General features: G+C 39.0%; 1 protein-coding gene and 1 long non-coding RNA gene across 5 annotated transcripts; one reads left to right on the top strand and one right to left on the bottom strand.

The window, feature by feature from the left end:
- The first annotated feature begins 469 nt into the window (after window positions 1-469).
- LOC143770457 (B-cell receptor CD22-like) lies at window positions 470-24,024 on the top strand. 3 transcript variants are annotated; one of them, XM_077260095.1, is made up of 12 exons: window positions 470-925; window positions 8,161-8,283; window positions 8,535-8,593; window positions 8,669-9,031; window positions 10,357-10,644; window positions 14,526-14,783; window positions 15,678-15,920; window positions 17,741-17,837; window positions 19,069-19,135; window positions 20,432-20,511; window positions 22,673-22,727; window positions 23,507-24,024. In XM_077260095.1, exons 3-12 carry the CDS (start codon window positions 8,548-8,550, stop codon window positions 23,624-23,626), a joined length of 1,617 nt encoding a protein of 538 aa, XP_077116210.1. In that variant the 5' UTR covers window positions 470-925; window positions 8,161-8,283; window positions 8,535-8,547; the 3' UTR covers window positions 23,627-24,024. The 3 variants fall into 3 exon arrangements, with proteins under 3 accessions (XP_077116210.1, XP_077116212.1, XP_077116211.1); XM_077260096.1 differs by lacking the exon at window positions 470-925 and adding an exon at window positions 7,800-7,934; XM_077260097.1 differs by lacking the exon at window positions 10,357-10,644.
- LOC143770459 (uncharacterized) lies at window positions 17,678-27,614 on the bottom strand. 2 transcript variants are annotated; one of them, XR_013214636.1, is made up of 4 exons: window positions 27,529-27,614; window positions 19,572-19,692; window positions 18,720-18,759; window positions 17,678-17,832 (listed from the first exon to the last, which is right to left on the bottom strand). It is a non-coding gene; the product is annotated as an uncharacterized LOC143770459 (long non-coding RNA). The 2 variants fall into 2 exon arrangements; XR_013214635.1 differs by lacking the exon at window positions 27,529-27,614 and having other exon boundaries at window positions 19,572-20,337.
- Between the last annotated feature and the right edge of the window lie 343 nt (window positions 27,615-27,957).

Consider the following 27,957-nt stretch of genomic DNA (forward strand, 5'->3'; position numbering starts at 1 on the left):
ACATGAAGCAGGTGATGTCAACAATTTCCAGATGCGACTGGCCCATTTTTCAATACAGTACAGTCATCTTAACTTGTCTGTAAAGTAATCATACAAGCCATGTGAGGAGCTGCATAGAAATATATAGCTCCCTTAAGATATCATATGTTTTGCTGACAGAAGAGTTAGTGGCTGCTTTCTTTTCCTGATTAAAGTAGACCTCAGTGTATTTACCAAAAATGATTAGATCTTATATCTTCATCTGGCCCTGAATGCCATCATGAAGCCACGTCTCTCCGTGAGCGATTGCAATAATGTACATATATGTGCACTGGTGGACATGTATGGAAGAGAATCCCTGTGCAAAAACAATATATGGGCCAATAGCTCATCATAATGCTATATTTCACCTGCTTTGTGTTGGCATATGCAACAGATTAGGACTTATTATAAGTGAAAGGAGGACTTTACACTAACCTGACAGCAGATGGCGATAGTGTGTAAAGTAATATACTTGCTGTAATGTGGAGAGGGAAACTCTCTGTTGTTGTTTTGTTTTACTTACTTCCTGATTCTTCATGTTATTCTTCATGAATGTGTTATGCCTCAGTGTGCACGGACTATGTGACACTGAATTGTATCTTATGTTAATCCAGTATGAAGTAAATACTGTTTACTCAAGATATCTTGCTGATTGAAGCTTTCCTAACTACAGCGGTGACTGCAAGAAGATGCACTCTGCAACAGGTTATGCGCCCAGAACCCCAGACACTACAGGTCTGCACTACAAGGCAGAAGGATCCTGGTTTATAACCCCAGATAACAACGGAGCACACAGATAAGCTCTTTAAACAGAAGAAACTAAATCCAGATACAGAGTGACAGAGGAATTCAACCCAGGAGCTGGACATACAGGAGAATATCTTCAGTACAACTCTCTAAACAAGTAAGACTATATAAAGATGATGAGTAACACAGAACTGACATTTACAGTAGCTAAACTGAATAGTGAAAATTATCAGTTATGGAAATTCAAAGTAGAGATGTTGTTATCTAAGGATGATCTATGGGAAGTAATTGTTACAGCAAGACGAGATCAAGATAATCAGACATGGGATAATAAGAATAGAAAAGCTAAAGCCACTATTAGCTTATTAGTGGATGATGCTCAATTAATACATATAAGAAATGAAGAAACAGCTAAGGGAATGTGGTAAGCATTAAGAAAACTGTATGAAAGACCTAGCTTGAATCACAAGTTATTTTTATTAAGAAAGCTTTACAGTATGAGATTGAGTGCAAATGATGATATGCAGAAGCACATATTCTCAATGATGGAAGTGATATCACAGTTAAGATCTATTGGTGAAGATGTTAAAGAAAGTCATGTAGCAGCTATATTGTTGTGCAGTTTACCAGATTCGTATACAGCCTTGATAAATGCCCTTGAGACGAGACCAGAAACTGACATTACATTAGATTTTGTGAAAACAAGACTAATAGATGAATATCAGAGAAGAAAAGAACAAAGAAACGATTCTTCTACTGAACAGGACAGTGAAAACGCTCTTAAAGCTACAGAATTCAAAAAACCCTATAATAAAGAGACAAGAGAATGCTTCAGATGTAAGAAAAACGGTCATTTAAAGAAAGACTGTACCATATGGAAAGCCGAACAACAAAAATTACAACAAACAGCTTACACAGAAAGTAAAAAACACAATTTCCGATTCATGTGAGAATAATTGGAATGGCACATTTAAAGTAACAGACAAGAAATCATCACTTGGTTGGTTTATTGATTCAGGAGCAACGAGTCATATGACAAGTGACAAGAATTTCTTTACTGATCTTGATTTAGATAAGAAAGAAGCCATTTATCTTGCAGATGGAAGCAAAATAACCGCAGAAGGTATCGGACAAGGCATGCTAAATTGTTCAAACAAGTTCGGGCAAGATTCAAAGATACTTGTACAAGATGTGTTGTATGTTCCAAAATTGGAAGGCGGATTATTATCTTTGAAACGTTTAACAGCAAAAGGACTAAGGGTACTGTCACACAGTACCATTTTGATCGCTACGACGGCACGATCCGTGACGTCGCAGCGATCGTATGATTATCGCTCCAGCGTCGTAGACTGCGGTCACACGTTGCAATCACGGCGCTGGAGCGATGCCGAAGTCCCCGGTAACCAGGGTAAACATCGGGTAACTAAGCGCAGGGCCGCGCTTAGTAACCCGATGTTTACCCTGGTTACCAGCGTAAACGTAAAAAAAACAAACAGTACATACTCACATTCCGGTGTCTGTCCCCGGCGTTCTGCTTCTCTAGTCTCCACTGTGTAAGCGCCATAGCCGGCAAGCACAGCGGTGACGTCAGACGTCACCGCTGTGCTCGCTTTCCGGCCGGCAGACGCTCACACAGTGGAGAGAAGCTGAGACGCTGGAGGACAGACACCGGAATGTAAGTATGTACTGTTTGTTTTTTTACGTTTACGCTGGTAACCACGGTAAACATCGGGTTACTAAGCGCGGCCCTGCGCTTAGTTACCCGATGTTTACCCTGGTTACAAGCGAAGACATCGCTGGATCGCTGTCACACACAACGATCCAGCGATGTCAGCGGGTGATCAAGCGACGAAAGAAAGTTCCACACGATCTGCTACGACGTACGATTCTCAGCAGGATCCCTGATCGCTGCTGCGTGTCAGACACTGCGATATCGTAACGATATCGCTAGAACGTCACGAATCGTACCGTCGTAGCGATCAAAATGGTACTGTGTGACAGTACCCTTACAGTGAAATTCAAAGACAATGAGTGTGCAATTATTGCAGGAAACAAAGTGATAACCAAAGTCAAGGCAGATGAACAATTATATCTTCTTGACACACCAAAGGAACAGATGAACGTATGTACACATGATCACAAAAACTGTATTCACATGTGGCATAGACGTCTAGGACATAGACACCCTGACAATATAAGGGAACTACAGAGAAAAGAATTGACAAAAGATTTAAAGATATCAGATTGCTCAATTACCATAAGATGTGAATGTTGTATAAAATCCAAAGCCACAAGGATATCTATTCCAAAAGAAAGTGAGATGAAAAGCGAAAGACCACTTGATTTGGTGCATACTGACGTATGTGGACCCATGAAAGTGACTACATCAGGAGGCAATAGATACATGTTGACTTTTATAGATGATTACTCAAGATACACAGTCACATACTTAATTAAAAGCAAAAGTGAAGTTTTTGATAAACTTGTAGACTATGTAACAAGATCAAGTAACAAATTTCAAAGGAAGCCAATTGTCATCAGAAGTGATAATGGAGGTGAATTTACAGGTCACAGAATAGAAGACTACTTAAGAAAAAATGGAATAGAACACCAGAAAACGGTTCCATACACACCTGAACAAAATGGAGTAGCAGAAAGGAAAAACAGAACTCTAACAGAGATGATAAGATGTATGCTGACGGATTCCAAACTACCAGAGAAATATTGGGGTGAGGCAGCAATGACAGCTACATATCTACAGAACCGACTTTTTTCCAGAAAACTGACGAAAACTCCATATGAACTGTGCCAAGGTATGAAACCAAGTGTCAATCATTTAAAAGTTTTTGGATGTAAAGTTTTCATATTCATTCCAACAGAAAAACGTTCCAAACTTCAAAACAGATCCATGGAAGGAATATTTGTTGGATATAGTGAAAATTGCAAAGGATACAGAATCCTAGATCCCAAAACAGACAGAGTTACGGTGAGTAACAGTGTGACATTCATTGAAGATTTGAATGAAGACATTATGATTTCAGTTGAAACAAAAAATGAGAAAACCAATAGTGACACAACTGAAGAAATATCTGATGAGAAAGAAGCAGAAATTAATGAAGAATAAAATACTGAAAGTGAAGAATCACATCTACAAACAGACACAGAACCAAGACGTTCAATGAGAGAGAACAAAGGAAAACCACCAAAACGTCTCTCATACAAGACAAGCACAAGAAAAATCTATGAGCCTACCTCTTGGGAAGACATATCTAACCTTCCTGAAGAAGAAGCTAATAAATGGATAGAGGCAACAGAAACAGAAATTAAAACCATGCAAGACTCAAATACATGGACACTAACAGATTTACCAGAATGAAGAAAAACCATAGGATGTAAATGGATTTTTAAAGTTAAATACCAAACAGATGGCACAGCTGAAAGATACCGAGCAAGACTCGTAGGTAAAGGGTATTCTCAAAAATATGGAGAAGACTATGATGAGACATTTGCTCCAGTTGTCAAACACACTACAATAAGAACTTTACTTACAGTTGCAGCAATGAAACAGATGCAACTGAGACATCTGGATGTAAAGACAGCTTTTCTGAATGGAGATTTAACAGAAGACATTTATATGGAACAACCTCCAGGATTCAAAGATGAAAGAAATCCAAACAAAGTTTGTAAACTACAGAAAAGCATATATGGTTTAAAGCAAGCAGCTAAAGCGTGGAATGACAAAATCACGGAAGTACTTACAAATGAAAAATTTCAAAGAAGCAAAGCTGATCCATGCTTATACACAAAAAGGCTGAGTAATAGATGGATTTATATACTCATATATGTAGACGACATTTTGATTTGTTTTGAACAAGAAAGGGATCACAAAAACATTCTAAAAATCCTGAAGCAACATTTCGAAATCAAAGACTTGGGAAATGTAAAGCAATATCTAGGAATACAGGTAGAAAGAGAAGAAGACGGAAGTTTCCTACTGAATCAAAATCACATGATTCAAGACATAGAAAAATTTGGATTAAAGGATGCAAAAACAGTAAAGTCTTCAATGGAAACTAATTATCTCAAAGAAATGAACAGTGAAAAAAATATGCTACCAAATAATGAAGAATACAGAACAGCAATAGGAAAACTACTGTATCTAGCGACCGTTACAAGACCAGACATCGCAGCAGCTGTAGGAATCCTGAGTAGAAAGGTATCAAACCAAATAAAGCTGATTGGAATGCCGTGAAGAGAGTAATGCGTTATTTGAAAGGAACTAGCAATGTTAAGCTGAAATTACCCACAAGTGATTGCATTTTAACAGGATATGTTGATGCAGATTGGGCTGGAGATCCAACTGACAGAAGATCTACTAGTGGACATATTTTTTTTCTCTCAGGTGGACCAATTAGTTGGACAAGTAAGAAACAGTCAATAGTGACACTATCTTCAACAGAAGCAGAATATGTTGCCACAGCACATGCGAGTCAAGAAGTACTGTGGTTAAGACAATTGTTGACAGAATTAGGACAACCACAGTTGGCACCAACAAAACTGAAAGAGGACAATCAAGGATGTCTTGTTCTTGCTCAGATGGAAAGAGTCAATCCAAGAACCAAGCATATTGATGTGAAATATCATTTCTTGAGAGATCATCAGGAACAAGGAGTCTTGAAGTTAGAGTACTGTCCTACTGAAGAAATGACAGCAGACATCCTCACGAAGGCGTTGAATGCTGATAAACATCAGAGACTAATAAAAAAGTTGGGTTTGATTGAATAAGTCCTTATTGTTGAGAAAGGGTGTTGGCATATGCAACAGATTAGGACTTATTATAAGTGAAAGGAGGACTTTACACTAACCAGACAGCAGATGGCGATAGTGTGTAAAGTAATATACTTGCTGTAATGTGGAGAGGGAAACTCTCTGTTGTTGTTTTGTTTTACTTACTTCCTGATTCTTCATGTTATTCTTCATGAATGTGTTATGCCTCAGTGTGCACGGACTATGTGACACTGAATTGTATCTTATGTTAATCCAGTATGAAATAAATACTGTTTACTCAAGATATCTTGCTGATTGAAGCTTTCCTAAATGTACCTTCACACGAAACGACTTTGTAACGATATCGCTAGCGATCGGTGACGTTGCAGCGTCCTGGCTAGCGATATCGTTTAGTTTGACATGCAGCAACGATCAGGATCCTGCTGTGATGTCGCTGGTCGCTGAATAAAGTTCAGAACTTTATTTGGTCGTCCGATCGCCGTGTATCGTTGTGTTTGACAGCAAAAGCAACGATACCAGCGATATTTTACACTGGTAACCAGGGTAAACATCGGGTTACTAAGCGCAGGGCCGCGCTTAGTAACCCGATGTTTACCCTGGTTACCAGCGTAAAATGTAAAAAAACCAAACAGTATATACTTACATGCGTCCCCTGGCGTCCGCTTCCCACACTGACTGAGCGCCGCAAAGTGAAAGTGAAAGCACAGCACAGCGGTGACATCACCGCTGTGCCCTGCTACTGCCGGCGCTCACACAGTGCAGGAAGCGGACGCCGGGGGACGCATGTAAGTATGTACTGTTTGTTTTTTTTACATTTTACGCTGGTAACCAGGGTAAACATCGGGTTACTAAGCGCGGCCCTGCGCGTAGCAACCCGATGTTTACCCTGGTTATCCGGGGACCTCGGCATCGTTGGTCGCTGGAGAGCGGTCTGTGTAACAGCTCTCCAGCGACCAAACAGCGACGAGCTGTCGCTATTGCTGCAGCGTCGCTTCGTGTGAAGGTACCTTAACTACAGCGGTGACTGCAAGAAGACGCACTCTGCAACACTTTGGAGATGGAAAAGGGCCTCCTTACCTCTTGGGCCTCTGTGCAACCGCACAGGTTGCACCAATGATATGTCTGCCTGCATATGCGACTCTGTATTTTGCAAATAAACCCTAAAGGTGATGTGCAACTTGAGTACAATTTGATTTTTCACACACTGTATTTGCATCAATTTTAAAAACTACAAAAACATCTACTGCAACCTGTACTGCTCGTGCTCCCCCATATGATCTTTGGCATCTTTTCTTACCACTGCTGCTTGCTGAAGTCATTAGCTGATTTAACAAGGAAGAACATTACAAAAAAATATGCATTTTAGAGTATACAGAGTTTTGGCAAATTTGAGTACAATTCAATAAAACTCAAATAAATGTGCCCATCTCTAGCAGTCTCTATGGAACATGTGCTGTATATTACCAATTCTAAGAGGTTTACAATCAAGGGCATTGCCCCAATTGATTACTCATAGGGAGTAATTTTCATTGTATTGTCATACATGGGTGATATTAACCTCAAATAATATATTTAATAAAGCATATTTATGTAATTAATGATGAGTAAATCCATTCTAAAATAATCAAAGTAGTTTAACATTTTTCAAAATATGTGACTTCAAGCAAATCTCAATTTTCGATAGTTTACTTTTGGCAAATCAAGCAAAATGGTACTGAAAAAAATCTTTAGAAAAATAGAAATATTACATTCACCTACCCAGCCATACGGCCCCTCTCTGTTTCAGTCTGTTCTTCAAGTATCTGCTGTGGTCTCTTCTGCTGCGTCCCAGCATCTTTGGACCCCTCCATTCTTCTCTAAACCTGAAGACATCACTATGTTACGCTGTACCATCATTGTCACGGGGGAACTAGGTGAGCGAGAGCTAATAACCCGGGCCCCTGCAATTTCCCTCAGACTAGGGAAATCCTGACTGACCCTCTACCTGAAGTTTACACTGATGGTGTGCATGTCCAGGCCTCGAACCTCACCCTGTCTCCTGTTTCAACCCTAGGCTTAAACCTCCGCCCACCACCCAGTGAAGAGGTAATTCCCCAATACCCACAGTTAGCACAGACAAGGATAAAGGAAAATATACACCATGCCGCAGTCACTCAGTAATACACTATAAATGTGCAGGGCAAAATATATACAAATATAGGAAGGAGTAAATAAGACTAAGGAAAATACACCACCAGCAACGAATCTCCAACAACCAGCTCTCCACTCCAGACCGAGATAACAACGCACAAGACAGAAGCTATAATCGGTGACGCCCAATGATCAGGAGAACTATTTAAAGGCAATGGGCATGGCCCAGCTTCCAATCCGAGGATCAGGTAAATTAACTCCGGAACAGCTAGATAAAATCTAGCCGACGCCAATGAGCAAATAGTGGTCAAAAGCGGAATTACCGCTGTCTGTCGAACGACCTGGTCTGAACAGTGTCCGACATGACAATCATGTCCACTACTCAATGTTATGAAGTCACTTGAGATCTTGCCAGTGACTAGGTCTCTCAATGTCATCATGACATTGCCTGAAGCCCAGTTATGATGTTTCTAGGCCTACTGAATTGAGGATGAGCCAAAATTCCTGGGATGTGGGAGACTTATCTGGAGAGGACATCTGAAGACTGCAACAGAGAATAGAGGAATCACGCGTCAGAACAGCTGAGAGTCTTGCGAGGTGAATATAAATTTGTTTTGTTTTTCCTCTGTATAATATACCATGTGGCCTGGAGATATCTCATAATGGGACATATTTGTTTTGCAAATTAATTCAATGAATTTCCTAGCCAAATCCGAGCATATCTGCTGAATTAAATTTTACCAGAATTGTTCATCACTAGTCAATACATACAAATAGAATATTTTAATGACGGGAACCCATGATTGTATCTGTTTTACATCTTCTAAGTGTCTGTGATTGGTTTCTAGAAAAACCTAATCCATGATGGATCCAAAGAAACAGATTTATCTTCTCCTTATCTGTCAAGGTAAATATTCTCAAGAATAATCTGATGTAATAAAATTCTGTGAATCCTGACAAATATTGTGCTCGTTGTTTCCAGGCTTCTATCTGGGTTCTGTCTGTCAGCATTGGGTGTTTCCCCCTAAGATTACTGCTCTCATTGGATCCTGTCTGGAGATTCCTTGTACATATCATCCCGCTAGGAGCTCAGGAGCGTCCGACACTGTGTGGCACTTAAATAATAAATGGAATAATCCAGAGATCCTCAACACCAAGGACTCATCTTCAGTAATTAAGATGTATAAAGGTCGGACCTCACTGGTACCGGGAGATAACAGCTGTACCCTGCGGATAGATCCTGTAATAGAAGACGATAAAGACAAATATTATCCAGGCATCACAGAAGAAAGAAAAATAAATGCACTTAAGCTACATTCAAAAACTGTTACTGTTGATCTCACAGGTAAATTAAAAAATAGGATAATACGAGGAGCCACTGGAAATCCTTTCCAATGTATTGAATCATTATATCTATTCATTTCTATGACATGTTCTACTACCACATGTTATGTGTGTTCATATAATTAGTAAAATGGATGTGTGCAAATATCCCAATATTAGGTTAGGCTTCAATCAAAAGACCATTTACACTCACAGTCAGGTAAATACATCTTGAAAAATGTTCCTACATTTGCACATCCCTATCACCCAAATTCCACCACCATCACCTATCTTTTTTCCTGAACGATCCCCTAACAGACGAAGAGAAATAACCTTTTCATTATTCTTGACAAACTATTTTTCGTCCTCTTGAGTTGGATACTAAAGATTTTGATTCAGTTAAAGGGATTGTCCAGTAAAAACAAGTTATCGCCCATCCACAGACTAAGTGATAGCCAGAGTTGGTGCAACTCAATTTGTAGGACACAGTCCATTGACCAGGTCAGTGGCCATGACACAGGAGCCCTGAAAACCACCTCTTGGAATCCCCAATTCTTCTTTTAATTAGTCTGGCATGATATCACCATTGTAGCATGATACTCATGTGATGTCCTATCAGGCCAGCTAATCTAAAGAAGGGTCAAATACACACAGGAAAAAAAGCCATAAAATTATTCCATGTGAAAAACTGATTCGAGCATATGGAGTCAATGATAAAAAGAATGGTCAAACAAAAAGAAATCCCCCACGGTAAAGGCTATAACAACCCCAGTACATATAAACAAAACAAACAGCATGTGACATGTATATTCTAGACAAATACAATGATAACCTCGAACGAAAGCAAGAATATCCAGAAATGGAGTCTTAAATGGTTACCAAATTAGAAGACAATATGGTTTCCATAAAAGTTTTATTTGGCTAAATAATAAACCAGGCTTGGATTTATGGATTATAATAATCCAGACAACTGAAACCGATTTCTGGATATCACTAAATCTAATAGACTATAAAAAAAAGTGGTGTATTCCTAACTGATAACACCTTCCACTAAAAAGGATTAATATAGCAGCAAAGCATGTGTAAAAAAGATAGAATAGCCCCGATAGATACATGGATTACTTTGTAAAATGTTCTCAAAATTGGATTGGATTAGGCAGCACAAAACACCTAGCCACACTTTCACCACTTCCTATGCTTCACCAGGGGTATTAGACAGGATGGCCATGCTATGTCCTGACCATAAGAGTACTCGAAACTTACTGAAATTCTTTATAGAGTCTAGAAAATAATATCTGTTGATGGATTAGAATGAGTAATGATGTTTGACAAAACAAAATTCCACAGATAGAGTGGACATTCAGCTTTATAAGTTGACACTCATGACTGAAGGAGAAGCCACCCTCATACGATGTACAATAGTACATACGTGCCGATCCAGTCCTCCTTCTTTACAATGGAACAAGCCAGGTCAAGTTCATAATCAGTCGGTGGAGATTTCTGGAGGATCCTGGAGAGAAGAATCAAATCTTACTTATATTCCTTCATACGTGGATGATGGGTCTACTATCCAGTGCACGGCTACATATCTGAATAGACTAAGAACTGAGAGATTAGGAATGCTGACCATCAACTGTACGTATTCTAAGTGATGAGATAACATAAATAATACACTCCACATTCAATTACATTTGTAATAACTTTGAATTCTATATATCATACTATATCATATACATACTATATCACTTCTCCCCTATGCCTCAAAACTACTGGAACAACGCGTCCATCTTGAATAGTCTTCCCATCTATCTTCCTGCTCCCTCTTCGACCGTTTACAATCAGGCTTCCGGTCACACCACTCCACTGAAACTGCCCTAACTAAGGTCACCAATGACCTATTAACCGCCAAGAGCAAGCGACACTACTCTATCCTCCTCCTCCTGGACCTGTCCTCTGCCTTTGACACAGTGGACCATTCCCTATTACTACAGACCCTCTCATCTCTTGGCATCACAGACTTGGCCCTATCCTGGATCTCATCATACCTTACTGACCGAACATTCAGCGTCTGCCATTCATATACCACCTCCTCACCTCGTCCCCTATCTGTCGGAGACCCGCAAGGTTCAGTTCTAGGGCCCCTGCTCTTCTCCATTTACACTTTTGGCCTGGGACAGCTCATAGAATCTCACAGTTTTCAGTATCATCTCTATGCTGATGATACACAGATCTACAGCTCTAGACCAGATATCACCACCCTACTAACTAGAATCCCTCAATATCTATCCGCTATTTCATCCTTCTTCTCTGCTAGATTTCTAAAACTTAACATGGACAAAACAGAATTCATTGTCTTTCCCCCATCTCACGCGACCCCCCAATGAACCTATCCATTACAGTAAATGGCTGCCCACTCTTCCCAGTCCCACAAGCTCGCTGTCTCGGGGTAATACATGACACTGATCTCTCCTTCAAACCGCATATCCAAGCCCTTTCCACTTCCTGCCGCCTTCAACTCAAAAATATTTCATGGATCCTTACATTCCTAAACCAAGAATCTGCAAAAACCCTAGTCCATGCCCTCATCATCTCCCGCCTCGACTACTGTAACCTCCTGCTCTGTGGCATCCCCTCTACCACTCTTGCACACCTCCAATCTATTCTAAACTCATCTGCCTGACTAATCCACCTGTCCCCACGCTATTCCCTGGCCTCTCCCCTCTGTCAATCCCTTCACTGGCTCCCCATTACCCAGAGACTCCAGTACAAAAGCCTAATCATGGCATGCAAAGCCATCCACAACCTGTCTCCTCCATACATCTGTGACCTCGTCTCCCGGTACTTTCCTGCATGCAACCTCTGATCCTCACAAGATCTCCTTCTCTACTCTCCTCTTATCTCCTCTTCCCACAATAGCATACAAGATTTCTCTCGCGCATCACCCCTACTCTGGAACTCTCTACCACAACATATTAGACTCTCACCTACCATCGAAACCTTCAAAAAGAACCTGAAGACCTACCTCTTCCGGCAAGCCTACAACCTGCAGTAACCACCGATCGACTAAACCAGCTCTATCCTCACCTACTGTATCCTCACCCATCCCTTGTAGATTGTGAGCCCTCACGGGCAGGGTCCTCTCTCCTCCTGTACCAGTTGCGACTTGTATTGTTCAAGATTATTGTACCTGTTTTTATTATGTATACCCCTCTTCACATGTAAAGCACCATGGAATAAATGGCGCTATAATAATAACAATAATAATAGTAATAATAATAATTTTTATTTATATAGCGCCAACATATTCCGCAGCGTTTTACAACTTATAGAGGGGACTTGTACAGAAAATAGACATTACAGCATAACAGAAATCACAGTTCAAAACAAATAACAGGAGGAATGAGGGCCCTGCTCGCAAGCTTACAAACTATGAGGAAAAGGGGAGACACGAGAGGTGGATGGTAACAATTGCTTTAGTTATTTGGACCAGCCATAGTGTAAGGCTCGGGTGTACATGTAAAGCTGCATAAACCAGTTAACTGCCTAAGTGTGTAACAGTACAGACACAGAGGGCTATTAACTGCATAAAGTGTATGAGAACATGATGCGAGGAACCGATTAGGTTTTTTTTTTTTTTTTTTAATAGGCCACACAGGGATAGTTAGGTTAATGCATTGAGGCAGTAGGCCAGTCTGAACAAATGAGTTTTTAGGGCACGCTTAAAACTGTGGGGATTAATCGTATTAACCTAGGTAGTGCATTCCAAAGAATCGGCGCAGCACGTGTAAAGTCTTGGAGACGGGAGTGGGAGGTTCTGATTATTGAGGATGGTAACCTGAGGTCATTAGTGGAGCGGAGGGCACGGGTAGGGTGGTAGACTCAGACCAGAGAGGAAATATAGGGTGGTGCTGAGCCATGGAGTGCTATGTGGATGAGGGTAGTAGTTTTGTACTGGATTCTGGAGTGGATGGGTAGCCAGTGTAGTGACTGGCACAAGGTAGAGGCATCGGTGTAACGGTTGGTGAGGAATATGATCCTGGCTGCAGCATTCAGGACAGATTGGAGTGGGGAGATTTTGGTAAGAGGGAGGCCGATTAGTAGAGAGTTACAATAGTCCAGACGAGAATGAATAAGTGAGACAGTAAGAGTTTTTGCAGAGTCGAAAGTAAGAAAAGGGCGAATTCTAGAAATGTTTTTGAGATGCAGATAAGAAGAGCGAGCCAGTGATTGGATGTGGGGGGTGAATGAAAACTCGGAATCAAGGATGACCCCAAGACAGCGGGCATGTTGCTTTGGAGTAATGGTGGAACCACACATGGAGATGGCAATGTCAGGCAAAGGTAGGTTAGTAGAGGGAGAGTTCAGTTTTTGACAGGTTCAGTTTCAGATAGAGGGAGGACATGATGTTAGAGACAGCAGTAAGACAATCACTGGTGTTTTCTAAAAAGGTCGGCGTGATAACAGGAGCAGAAGTGTATAATTGGGTGTCGTCAGCATAGAGATGGTACTGGAAACCAAATAATAATAACCAAATAATAATAATAATAATTCACAAATCGTACATTAGTATTGGAATATATATGATCTTCTAAAATTATTCAAATGAAGAAGGTCAGGAGGTGAGTTTTCATTAGTCTATCCTTTGTATCATTGCATGACAATAGGAAATCAAACTTCATGGATGTAACAAATAGACTCCGATGGTAAGGGATTTCTATTTGTACCTGGAACTATGCCTGATGAAGAGGCCCGAGTAGTCTCAAAAGCTTGCAATTTGTTACCATCTTTTCAGTTAGCCATTAAAAGGTATCAACCACTGAGGAATCTCAATTCTAAATATTTTTCTACCTAAAATTAGATATTTATAACACAAACAGTCTAAAGGGTTATTGTAAGATGAAAGCTATCCCCTAGCCATAAAATAGTCTATAAAGTATTGATGGCTCGTTTCCAAACACTGGACTCTCAGTGAATCTGGAAACAGGTTTGTGGGTCTTGAGAACTAGGTTCTGCCTTGCCAAATCTTGAATGGAGTGGAGATACACATACTCAACTTCCTCTTTAATAATTGTCTATGTGACAGATCAAGAAGGTCATGTGAACAACACTCAGCTATTTCCAAGCCTCCAATTGGAGGTGTTTTACATTTAGCCCAAGCTGAATTGTGGGGTGTCAAAAGTAGGCCCCTTTACATATCTTATATTGATAACCAATCCTAAGCATAGGACAACAATCTATTGAAGTCTTTATTTTTCATAATTGCTTTGGACCATACACTCCACCAATACCTTGCAACGGAGATTGTACAATATCGTACACTAGTGGCCTCCACATGACCTGTGACCTTAACAAAGCCTACATGCCCAGCATACACTACATTTATCAAAGCTCTTTTTCACATACATAACCCTTGTGTGCAATGACATGCTTGCCCTACAATTAACCCTTTAAGAATGTAATAATTTTGGCCATTATTTGTTAGAGTAATAAACCATGATGATATTTTCCATCCACAGATGCACCAAAAAATGTGACTGTCATTTTGAATGATGAATTATTGGAAGGAAGTGATGTGACTTTACAATGTAGCAGCTTCTCCAAGTCTGACGTATATGAGTATGAATGGTACAAAGGGAAAGACAAAACCAAATTACCTGACAGAGGATGGGAGATCACAGTGAGGAATGTGACCCGGGATGAGGAGCCATATTCTTGTGCTGCAATAAACCATGTAGGAAGAGGAGAATCAGCCCTCACCAAGATACCTGTACTATGTAAGTATACAACCTGGTATTATGATTGATTTATGTATATTTTATAAATATGCTAATCAGTAGACATGAGTGAATACATTTGAGTGGAATTGAACCATACATTTGTCAAAATGAGGATTTTTTAAAATTTATTTACATACAGGTTTGCAAAATGGCGGCCGCTTGACGCCACATTTCTAAACCATAAAAAGCCATCAAAATGTAAACAAATTCTAAAAATGTTAACATTTGAGAGTCTTCACTGGATTATACCTAATGGCTAACTGAAAAGATGATTAAGCCTGATGAAGGGACCTGAGTAGTCTTGAAAGCTTGCCATTTGTTGCCATCTCTTCAGTTAGCCATTAAAAGGTCACAACCAGTGAGGACTCTCAAATTTGAATATTTTTTTTATCTACTGGGCAACAAGGAACAAAGATATAGATTGATGTTGTATCAAAAAAATGTAAAAAACCTTTTACTGACTCTACTGTCCAGTCCATCCACTCCTCAACGTTATCTATCCGGTCATGGCCACATCACCTAATCACTGTCACTCGCACCGAAATCCTTGGGGCTGTCTTAGTGAGCTGGGACTTCTGTATATAATGGCGCAAAATCACATGTCGTGACATCATGAGGCCGTGACGCTTCACAAAGCTGCGCAAAGCCCTCTCATTCAATACATGGGCATATATATATTGATGGCCTATCTTTGAGACTGATGTGAGTGTGATACCCAGTTCCTCCACCGATCAGCTGTTCCCGGTGGTGAAAAACTACGCAACTACGTTTGCATTGTGGCGGGATACTGCATAATTGTATTGTATACCTTTTTTTGGATCACTGATGGTGTCACAGATTCTTTGTGCTATCCATGATCATTATGTAAATTTTATTTTCTCCCTTCTGTAGATGCAGCAACTGAGGTTCACATCATCATGAAGAATAAAGGTGAATTTACTGAATTGATCTGTGTCTTCCAAAGCAGCCGACCTGATGTAACTCACTACACCTGGATGAAGAATGGATCCATGTTACAGAGCGAGACAAGGAAGACTCTGATCTTATACAACAATGAAGAAAGCTATGGACAATATTCATGTATTGCCCACAACATTGCTGGAAATTCATCCTCTGCGGCCATCCACAATAAGGGTAAGGGTTGTGAAACCAGAAAGTGCCTAAAATAAATTTCTGCACATATTACACCAACTCTAATTTTTCATATAGGGAAGTAAAGCATACTTTTCATTTCATGTGCCTTTTCAGAATAAGTTTCATATATGTGTACATACTTTTTTACATTGTGTAATTTGCATTTTTTTTTTTTTTTACCAAACTTCCTCTCTTTAGGTTCTATTCTTAATTTTTAGTTGTCTCTGACATAGTGAAAGGGGAATAAATGCTAAGATGCCTTCCATGTACTGCATACAAAGACATGAGGGATTGTTGTTTGACAAGCTTCATGTAGTAGATGTTCGGAAAAAGCAGCAGACATTATGCAGCCTTACTGAGCAGTGTAACTGTGACTCCAACTCTATGATGAAATAACACACCTCCTGGAAAGCTACAGTAATATCTGTTTCAATATCTGCTTCTCTCTAGCTTTAATCCTTGTCCTCCCCTTTCCATAAACTGTAACAAAGAACTGTAATTTGATACCTCACTGAGCTGTCTTATCAACTTCTGTTGACCTAGATGGATTTTAGCAGTTTTTTGAAAGTGAATGTTGAGTTCAAGATGGACCTGTGGCTAGTTAACGCAAACAAAAAAAAACATCTGAGTATTGTGAATTTACAAGATGGAGAATCTTGAAAAAAGAAAATAACATTTGTAAGATTGAGATATTCTTAGTAAGGCACTGGTATTTAAAATGAAATGTACTGGTTGATGGGACATGTTAAATACCAGGTAAAAAGCTAGGCTATTGTCCGATTCTTGACACAATTCTTAACGGTATAAAAAAGGGATAGAGCATATGAAAGATGTAGCCTGCCAAACTTTACTTTTCTGAGTCCCTGTTTTGCTTTATCTTTTTTGACCAAAACAGCATAAGAGACATCTCCCCACGACAAGGTGTAACCAATCAGGAAGGTCCTGTCCTATCTCTAGTATTTAAACCTTACTTGTGTCAGCCGAACTCAATGTAGACAAGGGTAGAGCAGGAAACCGGCCTGACTGCTCAGTCATCAGCCAATGGGAAGCTATATAAATGAAATGTCTAGCTCAAAAAGGGAGAGTGATGCCCCTGTTTGTTCAGAGTACAAAAAACTACAGCAAAACCAAATACATGAGCTGGAGCAGAAGTTGATATACGTGCAATATGTACAAGCATGTTCACCCTGTGGCCATTCATGGCCTCTGAAGATAAGGGTTAGTAGTGTGAACAAGAGGCTATGGTGCAGTGGAGTGGGTCTTAATGGACAGCACATAAATTATTAAGAACCAAAGCAAGAGGGTATGCAGGACAACAATCAGACAATTGGACACAAATACCAAATGAAGCAAAGTCAAGTGTGTGGATGCACATGGGATCAGTAGATAAATGATCAGTCTGATAACTTGCTTTCAGAGATTTTGGATAAACAAGGTAATAGTAGATATTTGCCGCATGTACATGGTTAACTGTAAAGTAGCAAAGATGAACTGGCAAAATTAATTACTAGGATGCAAAATGCATTAAAATATCAGAAATTTATTGGAAATTGGGTAACTTGATGGCAGAAATGCAGTGCACAGTAGAAGAAATGTATTGCCAACTTGTAACTTTCTTGCAGAGGAGTTACCTTGATAGCAGAGACTAAGGTGGGAGCAACACCAAGAAGTTGGTAAGCTGGAGTCTTGTTTGAACCATGGCTATTGTTTGGGAGACAAGTATAGATTTCTTTTTCAGTTTAATCAGCACCCTTGTGATATTGATAAGTGGTTGATGTTTCCCTTCTTAGACCAACTTTATCTTTTCTGCTTCCATACAGGTGAGACATCAAATATGCCTCTACCTCTGATTTTGGGGTCAGTTGCAGCAGTTTTCTTTCTTCTCGTTTTAATTCCGATCATTGTTTTTTACCTAAGGTAAGAAAAATAAAAATTAAGAACATAATTATCACTGTGTAAATTCGTAATCAGTGAATGTTTGTTAGCCTTGCTGTTTTCTACCAGTCGATGCCCCTGAAATGTTCATGTACACCCTCTTGAATGTAAAATTTGCACAAACCACACTTCTTTTTCTGGCATGGTTTGCAGAACAGTCCCACAAATAAATTAGATGATAAATCTGGTAGAGAGTTTTATTTTCCCCCTTAACACAATAAACATTAAAACTTTTTTGTTAAAAGTCTTGCATCTTTCAATATGCAGTATATACACCATGTTCTCTATACATTGTAAGTTGAAGAAGAATCCCAACTTCTAAAGTTTTTAGTGTTTTATTACTTTTGCCACAGTTTATTCAGTAACATTTTGGGTTAAACATGAATTTTGTTCTTTTTTCTTTCTTTCCTTTTTTTACAGTCAGAATGAGCAAAAACAGCAACTCTAGCATTGTTTTTTAAAATTTTTATTAATATATATTTATATAGTGTTCAACATGCTATAAAAAATTACATTCAATTGTATTCTGTGTTTAGTTTTTAATTGTGCCATTTTTCGGGAGATGCACAATGTTTTTTAACTATTTCCAGACCGAAAAACAGTTACATATTTCCTTTATTTTCCCACCAATATTAACAGATATTTGCAAAAAAAAGAAAAGAAGAGAGTATGAAAATAATATAGAAATCATGTGCCATGTATCATGAAATAAACATGCAAAAATATCCCGAATAAGAAAAAATGTTACAGTTCTTTAAACTGCATGTATTAAAAAATGTGCATGTTTATGGCTTAAATAGTCTGATCTTGAATTGAATAAATGGGATATCCAGGACTTGTTAGAAAAAGCAGGTTGCTACCTACCCATCTATTGAGCCTTATGCTGTTCTTCACCGACTCGGAGCTGACGACACGTAAAAAATCTAATCAGATAAATATTGTCACAGAAACTTACATTGTTGTTAAAAAAAAATCATTTTTAGAGATTTAAAATCTTTAATTCAAGACCAGTTTTAGGCACCGTAAAAGGATTAATAAATTATATAAATTTACTTTGTCTACAAAATTATTCTTTTAGAATGAAAAGCAGTAACATTTTCTGTACAATTACTTAAACATACATTTTATAATTTGTTATTTTTAGTGATTGCCTTCTATCTCTGCTGGACATTTACAATCCCCTGTTTCTAAATTTACAATATTATTTCAATAGAACAAAAAAGAAGCCTGATCCTCCAGCTTCCCCAATTCATGGGACATCTACCAGGATTTCCCTTAAGGTGAGTGTTTTTGACTAGGCAATACTTACCTACAGGGTGGGCCATTTATATGGATACACCTGGGTGGGCCTTTTATAAAGATGCAATACAAAATGATCGACTTCAAAATGGCCGCCATGGTCACCATCCATCTTGAAAAGTTTTCCCCCTCCCATATACTAATGTGCCACAAACAGGAAGTTGATATCACCAACCAGTCCCATTTTATTTAGGTGTATCCATATACATGGCCAACTCAGGTGTATCCATATAAATGGCTCACCATGTATATTATTTTTCATTTACTCTGTATGCCATTGTCAATTATAGACACACTGTCATCAACATTGTTACCCTCTTAATATATTGCAATCATTGTATTAGATAAACAATGCAAAAGCTCAATAGAGACTTTTCCAAGTATTAAAGGGAAAACAAAATGGTAGGGGGTGCTCACCTTCTGAAAAGCTCGAAGTGGAGAACAGTAGAGTTCAGTAGACTGGGGAGAGGAAAGCCAGGCATGGATCTGGGTTAGGTGTGTAACAGTAACCCCATATTGGGCCCATCACAGATGAAACCTTATTAGAAGAAAGAGAATGCTTTGCATGAAACTTCCTAAGTAACATTGGATCATTCAAGAACTTTTTAGGCATCCAACATTTCTCAACAGGGCCAAATCCCTTCCAGTTGATCAAGTAAAGGAGTTTACAGCAAACATTCTTCCAGTCCATGATCTGATTGATTTCACAGTCAGAAGCTGGAGCACTGACTGTCTTGACCATAGACGTGAACCTATTGAGGACCATAGGGCATAGAAATGAGACATGAAAGGCGATAGGGATTGACAAAGTGGAAGGTATTTTCAAACAAAAGTAACAGGTCTGACTTGTTCATTAATTGGAAATAGACCAATTATCTTGAGTGCCAGTTTTTTACAATGAGTCTTATTTGAGGCCCTCTCTGATGCTCTCATGGGATCATGGAGGGCCATCTGCAAAGCCCAACTTGGAGTGCAGCAGAGTCAACCAGACTGAGGAGAGGGAATCAAGGCATGGATCCAGGAGAGGTGCATAACAGTTTCTACATAGACCAGAGAAAACAGAAGAATTAACTGTGTAGAAAGGCAAAATGAGCAATTGTAAGTACACGGTGCATATATAATGTGATGATTGCATGACATTAAGAACATAAAAACTTTAATGGGAGTGCTTCTTTAATTGTCTTTAAGCTTTCTGAGGTTAAGTATTCAATATCCATTTTTTAATTAAAACTTTTTTTTAAACATTAATCCTCTAATATTATAATACTTTCTCTTAGAACATTAAGGCTGAGGATGATAATGATGATGGAAATATCCAGAGTAATCACAACGCTCATTCTTCTTCAATGAGATCACAGTGAGTTAATTTTTGAAGCTAGTTCAAACCTTCTCCCATTTCCTTTTGTTGGACCAACAAAAATAGAAGACTCAAATCCGATCCACCTTAATTCGTACTTATTTTTTTGGTATTTCAAGCAAAGAAGTTAATCAATGCCTGTGTTCTTAATATCTGTATTAGTCCCAACAGATGGATCATCAAATATCATACATTGCAGGCAGTGGCACAACTAGAGTCCGATAGGCCCCGATGCAAAATTTAGACCTGGGTCCCCCTCCCCTCGCAGCTGCACCCTTCGTGACTGTGATCATGATGTCCCTGATTGCAGGCATAGCCTAGCGATATGCAATCAATATCTTATAGTGTAGCACATAATCACTTAACCTATTCATAATTAGAAGATTTTTTACTTTGTCTTGTTTGTTTTATCTCCGCCTCCTACAAGAGCCATATTATTTTTTAATAGACATTTTTTGAGGGAAGAGTTGTAGTTTTGAATGACACCATTGTATTTACCTTATGATTTACAGAAAAATTGTAAATAAAATTCCAAGTTGAGTAAAATGTTGAAAAAAAAAGGATTCTGCAATATTTTTGTTTTTATGGTGTTCGTTGCGCAGTACGAATGACCAAACAAGCATGGTTCTCCAGGCTAGTATGATTGTGGGGATGCTAAATATATAAAGGTGTTTTTGGATGGCTAAAAAATTAAAAGTTTGTAGAAAAAAGTTGATTTTTGTTGCCTTCTTCTGGGACCTAAAAAGGTTGCGTCCATACTGCATTTCTTGGTCCTATTAGGGCTTTCGTCTGAACCACTCGGAAAAATGAGATTTGGGCATAATCGCCGACAGGTCAATAGACAATAATGGTGATGACAAAGTGAACATCAAGCATCATTCACCAAAAAGATACCAAAGTATCAGAACACACCACTCAGAGAAAATATATAAAAAAGTGACAAATTTTATTAAACATATAAACATTTTAAAAAACACAATAGTAATGAACAAAAAATTAGTAATATGAGGAAGGATAATACCCGAGTAGAATGCACAAAGGAACAGAGAGCAAGGGAAGGAAAGTAAGGCAGACTATGGGAGTGAAGTAAAAGGTCACCAATCTCCGTGGTAGTCAATATAAATAATTAGCCTGTTGCTCACCACCATCGAAAGTGCAAATGCATAGGAGAAATAGTAATCATCACATACCCATAGAATCCGCTATCCTTGCTCTACAGAAAAGCCCCGACGCGCGTTTCGCGTTCTTGCTTTATCAAGGGGAAAGAAAATGTGCATAAAAAGGTTGCGTCCATACTGCATTTCTTGGTCCTATTAGGGCTTTCGTCTGAACCACTCGGAAAAATGAGATTTGGGCATAATCGCCGACAGGTCAATAGACAATAATGGTGATGACAAAGTGAACATCAAGCATCATTTTGGACATTTATGCCTGCTGGAGACAGGCACTCAGACATAGCTGACTGAGCTTGGATGTCCATCTCCAGTAGACGTACGTGTCCAAAAATGGTGCATGACAGAGGCCACATTCAATCTGTCTATGGACCTGTTGGCACATACGCCTGAATCCTGTTTTGTGGGGTTGTTCAGACGTATACCCCGAAGGGACCAAGCAACGTGTGACAAAACATAAGAAAGCACCCTAACTTTTACATTTTTCTCTCAATGAAGCTATGCGAGGGGTTTTTTTGTGAGCCAAGCTGTTGTTTTCATTGCTACCATTTTGGGATCCATAAAATGATGTTTTGGTCACTTTTTATGTGTTTATGCTGAGAAACATCAGCTCTATCATTGTTATCTTTTTTTTCCTTTTTGGTCATTAAAGTGGAGTTTAAATACATTTAGATTTTGATAGTTCAGATATTTATGGACAAGACAATATCAAATATGTTTGTTTTTTTTACATTTTTGAACTGCAAAAATGGGTTGACTCAGACTTTTTACACTTCCTTATAATGCATATTTTTCTATTGTAAGTTTCTTTATAGAAGTCTTGAACCTGAGTTCATTTGATTCCTTCTTCTACATACTGGAATATCAAAGTTCTCTCAAAGGGATTAAAATACAAAAAATAAACTTATTTTTTTATCTCTTCAAACTATTCCATGCCTAGCCGCACAAGTTCAAGCTAAAGGGAAATTATATGTTTTATTATGTTTTAGACCTCCAGTCAATATGAATGTTGAAGAAAACCATGCGATTTACAGCAACAGTGATGTAAGTAATCCTAAGAAAGTTGAAATTTACTTAAAACCATTCACCAAGCCACTTTTCTACATGTTTTAGATTGATGCCACTTGATGGTTATCTTTTTTTTATAAAATTGCCACTGCTTGGAGCCCGTAAACGCAGAATTTTGGTCAAATGTTCCACCAAAATCCTAAATCTAAATCAAAATGGCACCTCTGTTTTCATGAAATGAAATAATTAAATCTTATATCGTCAAACTATTGAAATGAGCTGGTACAATTCAAGAATTAAGAAAAAATTCACTTAGAACTTTATTTCTGCTGTTTTTGACTTCTTTGTAGATTTACAGTACATGTAACTTTTTGAAACTTGATGATATAGAAGGTTCAATATTTTCTCCTATATGCTATATTTTTAAAGTATTAACTAGTCTCATAAGTCTTACATTTTGTTTAACATTTTTCTTAAGGTTTCATATTTGATCTTATATCTCACATGCAAAGTGTAGAGAAAACTGCGTGTTACCGGTAGTACGTTGGAAAAGGCTTAATACAGTAGCTAAAAAAATCTCACATGTTTGGGAGAAGGGAACAGCTGATGGAAAATTCCCAGGGGAACCTCACATGTCCTGAAATTCTGTAAGAATTGTTTATGCTCACAACAGCGTCCATTTCTTTTCTCCAAGAGTTTGTAATTGTGAGAACCGATTTCCACAATTTGGCCTCACCGATTATCCCATAATCTGACTTTGGATCAGAAAAAACACGTACAGCATTGACATCTATCATTATATCATTTTTTTTTAGGTTATGCAGCCAACAAATGAAGTTGAATATTCCGTTATCTCCCATGCTCAACACAATCAGACTCGACAAACCTCTTCCAGGCAGGAAGAAACTGTGGAATACGCAACTTTGAAACATTAGATATTTTCTTTCTTTCGAAAACAAACACATTACTGTCCTCCATCCGTTGGTCAGAGAGAAGTTATAAAAAGCGTATTTCACTTTGAAGGACCCAACACAGCCATGCATTAAATAAACCCTCCCATGATTTTTTTTAAGCCTTTGTATATGTATATGTAGGGTACTGTCCATGTACTGAAATACTCATCTATTGTCATCTTTTCCGATATGCAGCACCACTTCGCTCCTCTTCTCGATGACATCACCACTCTTCAAACACTCTGTGTGACCCAGAAGTGGAGTTTCTGCAATGAAAGTCTATGAAGTGTCAGAACAAGGGTCCATTGACTCAAACGGTCCCGAACACGGGTTTTAATGGGAAATCCGTGTTACAGTTCGGGTCCAGTTCGGGCTGTAAAACAAAGCATAAAATTAAAAATAAACATTAGAATTATGCTTACATGTCCAGCGAAGCGTCCTCCCGTCCCGCTGTCTCCCGGCCGCATCTGCTTCTGGGGCTGCTCATTACCTTCTGCTGGTATTCACTGCACTCGGCAGTCTTCGGCTTTTTCCGGTAGTATTCGTGCGGTGACTTCACCGCACAAACACTGCTGGAAAAAGCCGAAGACTGCCGAGTGCAGTGAATACTACCAGCAGTTAATGAGTGGCCCCAGAAGCAGATGCGGCCGGGAGACAGCGGGACGGGAGGACGCTTCGCTGGACAGGTAAGTATACTGTAACTATAGTGTTTATTATTAATTTTATGCTTTTTTTTACAGCTCTCCCTACCTCATCATATATATAAGACACAATTCCCCATGTGTATGGGGAAGAAAAGGTGTACAAGAGAGATAAAATTGAGAACAACTTTATTGAAAATGCTATAAATCACAAGAAAAAACCAAGAAAATACCAAACAAGGGAAATCTCAACTAAAAACAAGGCAGACACTGGGCAATAATGATCTACTAGACACAGTTGAAATGCATTGATATTTGCAAAAAAATTATAACCAATGAAGCGCTACATATGCTAAAATAACTGCCAATAGAACACTGTATGCAGTGCAATTAGTGCCAAAATAAATATGCATATAAAACTATATGTTAGAACAATACTGGATATCAGACATGTAGAAAAACAGGGATAAGCTGTAAAGTGCAATTAGTGCTAGAAGCCTATGGTTATATGAAAACCCAAAATAGGCACAGTACGCCACCCATTAAAACCTTCCTAAAAAGGTATAGTTCTAATGAATACTACCATGTCTATGTGCAAATGAAGCATATATAAATATATATATATATATATATATATATATATATATATATTTAAGCTACATTAGATGTGCACTCAAAAGGTAACATACATGTAAGTGAATGTAACTTACATCAATGCCAAGAAAGGTGCCTCGTGCCCGTGCTGCAACCCCGACAGCTCCGTTTCGCCGATCAGGCTTCTTCCATATGGGGGCAATGTGGTGGCATCCCACATATGTAAAGTTCGAGTTTGTGTCATCTCCGGCCTCGAACTTTACAAAATACTCGGGCAAACCCGCCGATCCCGAACATCGGTGGGTTCGCCCATCACTAGTTTTGATTTTTTTTCCCTTATATCGTTTACCAATCAGATTAATTTATTTAATACTTTGATAGATCAGACATTTCTGAATGTAGCAATACCAAATATGTATATTTCTTAGTTATATTTTCAAAAGGTCAAGGGAGGGCCTATTCAATTTTTTTTTTCATATTTTTAAAAACCTTCTTTTTACTATATTAATTAGTCTCTTTAGGGGACTTGAAACTGCAATTGTCTGATTGCCTGTGCTAAATATTCCGGTCACAGGAAAATCATAGGAGATCATAAGAAATTATCCCACAGTAGGATGGTAATGACAGAAATAGGGGTCATCAGCACACCCCTGACTGTTATAACAACACATCGGCACCCCGTGATCAGATCATGGAGTGCCGATTGGAACTTGATAAGATGCATTTTCTGCTAATGCATGTTAAATCCCACTGTTAGATTTTGACAGTGGGATTTAACAGGTTAAGAGCTGTGGGCTGAGTACCGCTCAACTCATTGCTGTTAAAGGCACATGATGAAATCAGCTGTCATATTCCGTGAAAGATGCGGGCTCAAAAGGAAGGGACACAACATAAGACATAAATGTAAGGCCAAACCCAAGATTAGTAATCAAGGATCTCTATCATTCCATTCTTTTTCCAGCAAGTAGTCCCATTGTGTGGATGGGGATCGTAGACCCAATGGAGCCGTCACTAGAGGGGGTCTCACATGCAGTTCCAGGTGATGGGCTTCTGGAATATTTTTCATTCTTTGAAATAAATGCAAATGTTTCAGGGGGAAGGAGGAAAAGAAGCCACATGTTTAGTCAGGCAGTTGTTTGAGTGACGTTGAGAGGAGAGGATCTAGGAAGACATCTTGGAGCCATGGCTGAATGGACTATGGAGGTTTGAAGATCGGTTGCCAGCTGGACTGGATCCACTTGCTATGGTTGAGGGAGCTGTCATCTGGATTTCAAAAACTTTCTTAAGGACTGTTGCTCCTGGATACATAGGCGTTGGTTGTGTTATTTTGAGGAGCCTGGACTGGGACTACAGACTATACTTGCATGAGATACAAAATCTGTGGTCCAACCAAAAGTAGGGAGGCTGCGAGCATCCCCTGTTATGGGGGTAGTGGGACTATCAATTCCAGGGATTAGATCTTGTGGACTGGAGGCAATGTATTTTGGCCATCAAACCTGGATTTGTTGTAAAATCATGGACATAAGGAATAAAAAATAATTGCATCATTAACCTGCCTAGGTGATTATTACAAACCACAACCTCAGATCCTCACACAAGGCAACTCGTTAAAGAGTAGACATTGACATCTAGGATCACTGCTTCCACTAGGTGGCACTAGAGTTCTTGTCCGCTTCCTCTCTGAGGAGACAATTTGCATATTCAATGAGAATTGTAATTCTTCTTTTTCCACTGTGATGGAGCTGCAGGGAAATATAACCTAAATAACAGTAGAACACTGGAGTCTTAGCAGGATGATCAGCATATTTTCAATGGAATCTTCAACTAAAAAGAAGTGTTTACTGATAAAGTCTTCAATTGCCAACATCATATTTGATGAGCTCGCTATGAATATTTTATAGATTTTTTTAAGATTAAAAGATAAAGTATATCATATTTTTACTAAATTTTATTTTTGACTAGCTGAAGAGCCCGGCGTTGCCTGGGCATAGTAAATATCTGTGGTTAGTTATAGCACCACTACTCTTATTTTCCCATCACACCTCTCATTTTCCCCCTCACTGTAATACTATTGTAGGAACTCTAAGATTCTGATAGCATGGGGCAATGAACAGACAGAGACGGGTTTCTTTAGTGCAAATAGTGTATTTGTAACACAGCAAAAACACACAAAACAATATACTGATAACCCGCAATGAAACAAGTCCCTTAACCATATACAGCAAAACAGAAGAGTTCTTAGGCCAAAGTCCTTGGCAAGGTGAGTGTGGTGGGTGACATGCAGATCCAAACACAGCTGGTGCAGAAAGAGTCAAATCCGGGTATGAAGTAAACACAGGGAAGTCCAGAAACAAGTCCTCAGGTTAATCCCAGGTGTGGGATGAACACGGGTAAGTCCAGAAACAAGTTCTCAAGTTTATCTCAGTTGTGGCATAAGCACGGGTAAGTCCAGAAACAAGTTCACATTAAAGAATTATACTGGTGTAATTTCCAGTAGCTCCCACCGAGGGGAGTAAATAAGGATTAAGTAGCAAACACAGTCTAAGTCCAGCAGCAAAGCTCCAAACACAGTTCCAAAACAGAGTCCTTACCCGGAGGAGTGAACCAAGGGTTAAGTTCCCAAGCCAACAGACTGAGAGTGTAACTTACATAGGCAGAGAATGTCCAGAGCCACGGGTAGAAGTACAGCAAACAAGCAGCTGAGCTGATGGAGAAACAAAAGCAGAATACTCCAGCAGAGAGACTGACACCTGACCCGGGTTTTAAACAAATGAACAGGAAGTAGGGCAGACAAAAACAGCAAACTCCATCTTAACAAAGGGCAAAATCATTCACAAGGAAACTTGGAAAACCCGGAACACTGACACTCACATCTTTCATCTTCCCCCTCACACCTCTCCTGTATATAGTATATACCTGTTTGTCATCTCCCCTGTATATAGTATATACCTGTATGTCATCTCCCCTGTAAATAGTATATACCTGCTGTATGTCATCTCCTCCTGTATATTGTATATACCTATGTGTCATCTCCTCCTGTATATAGTATATACCTGTATGCCATCTCCTGTATATAGT

This window comes from Ranitomeya variabilis, chromosome 4, assembly GCF_051348905.1.
Source record: "Ranitomeya variabilis isolate aRanVar5 chromosome 4, aRanVar5.hap1, whole genome shotgun sequence".
NCBI classification, from domain to species: Eukaryota; Metazoa; Chordata; class Amphibia; order Anura; family Dendrobatidae; genus Ranitomeya; species Ranitomeya variabilis.

Bases quoted from the DNA above. Each gene is read 5' to 3' on its own strand.
- LOC143770457 (XM_077260095.1), top strand. From the start codon at position 8,548: ATGATGGATCCAAAGAAACAGATTTATCTTCTCCTTATCTGTCAAG. The intron at 8,594-8,668 runs GTAAATATTCTC...CGTTGTTTCCAG, and splicing joins TCTTCTCCTTATCTGTCAAG to GCTTCTATCTGGGTTCTGTC. The intron at 22,728-23,506 runs GTAAGTAATCCT...ATTTTTTTTTAG, and splicing joins CGATTTACAGCAACAGTGAT to GTTATGCAGCCAACAAATGA.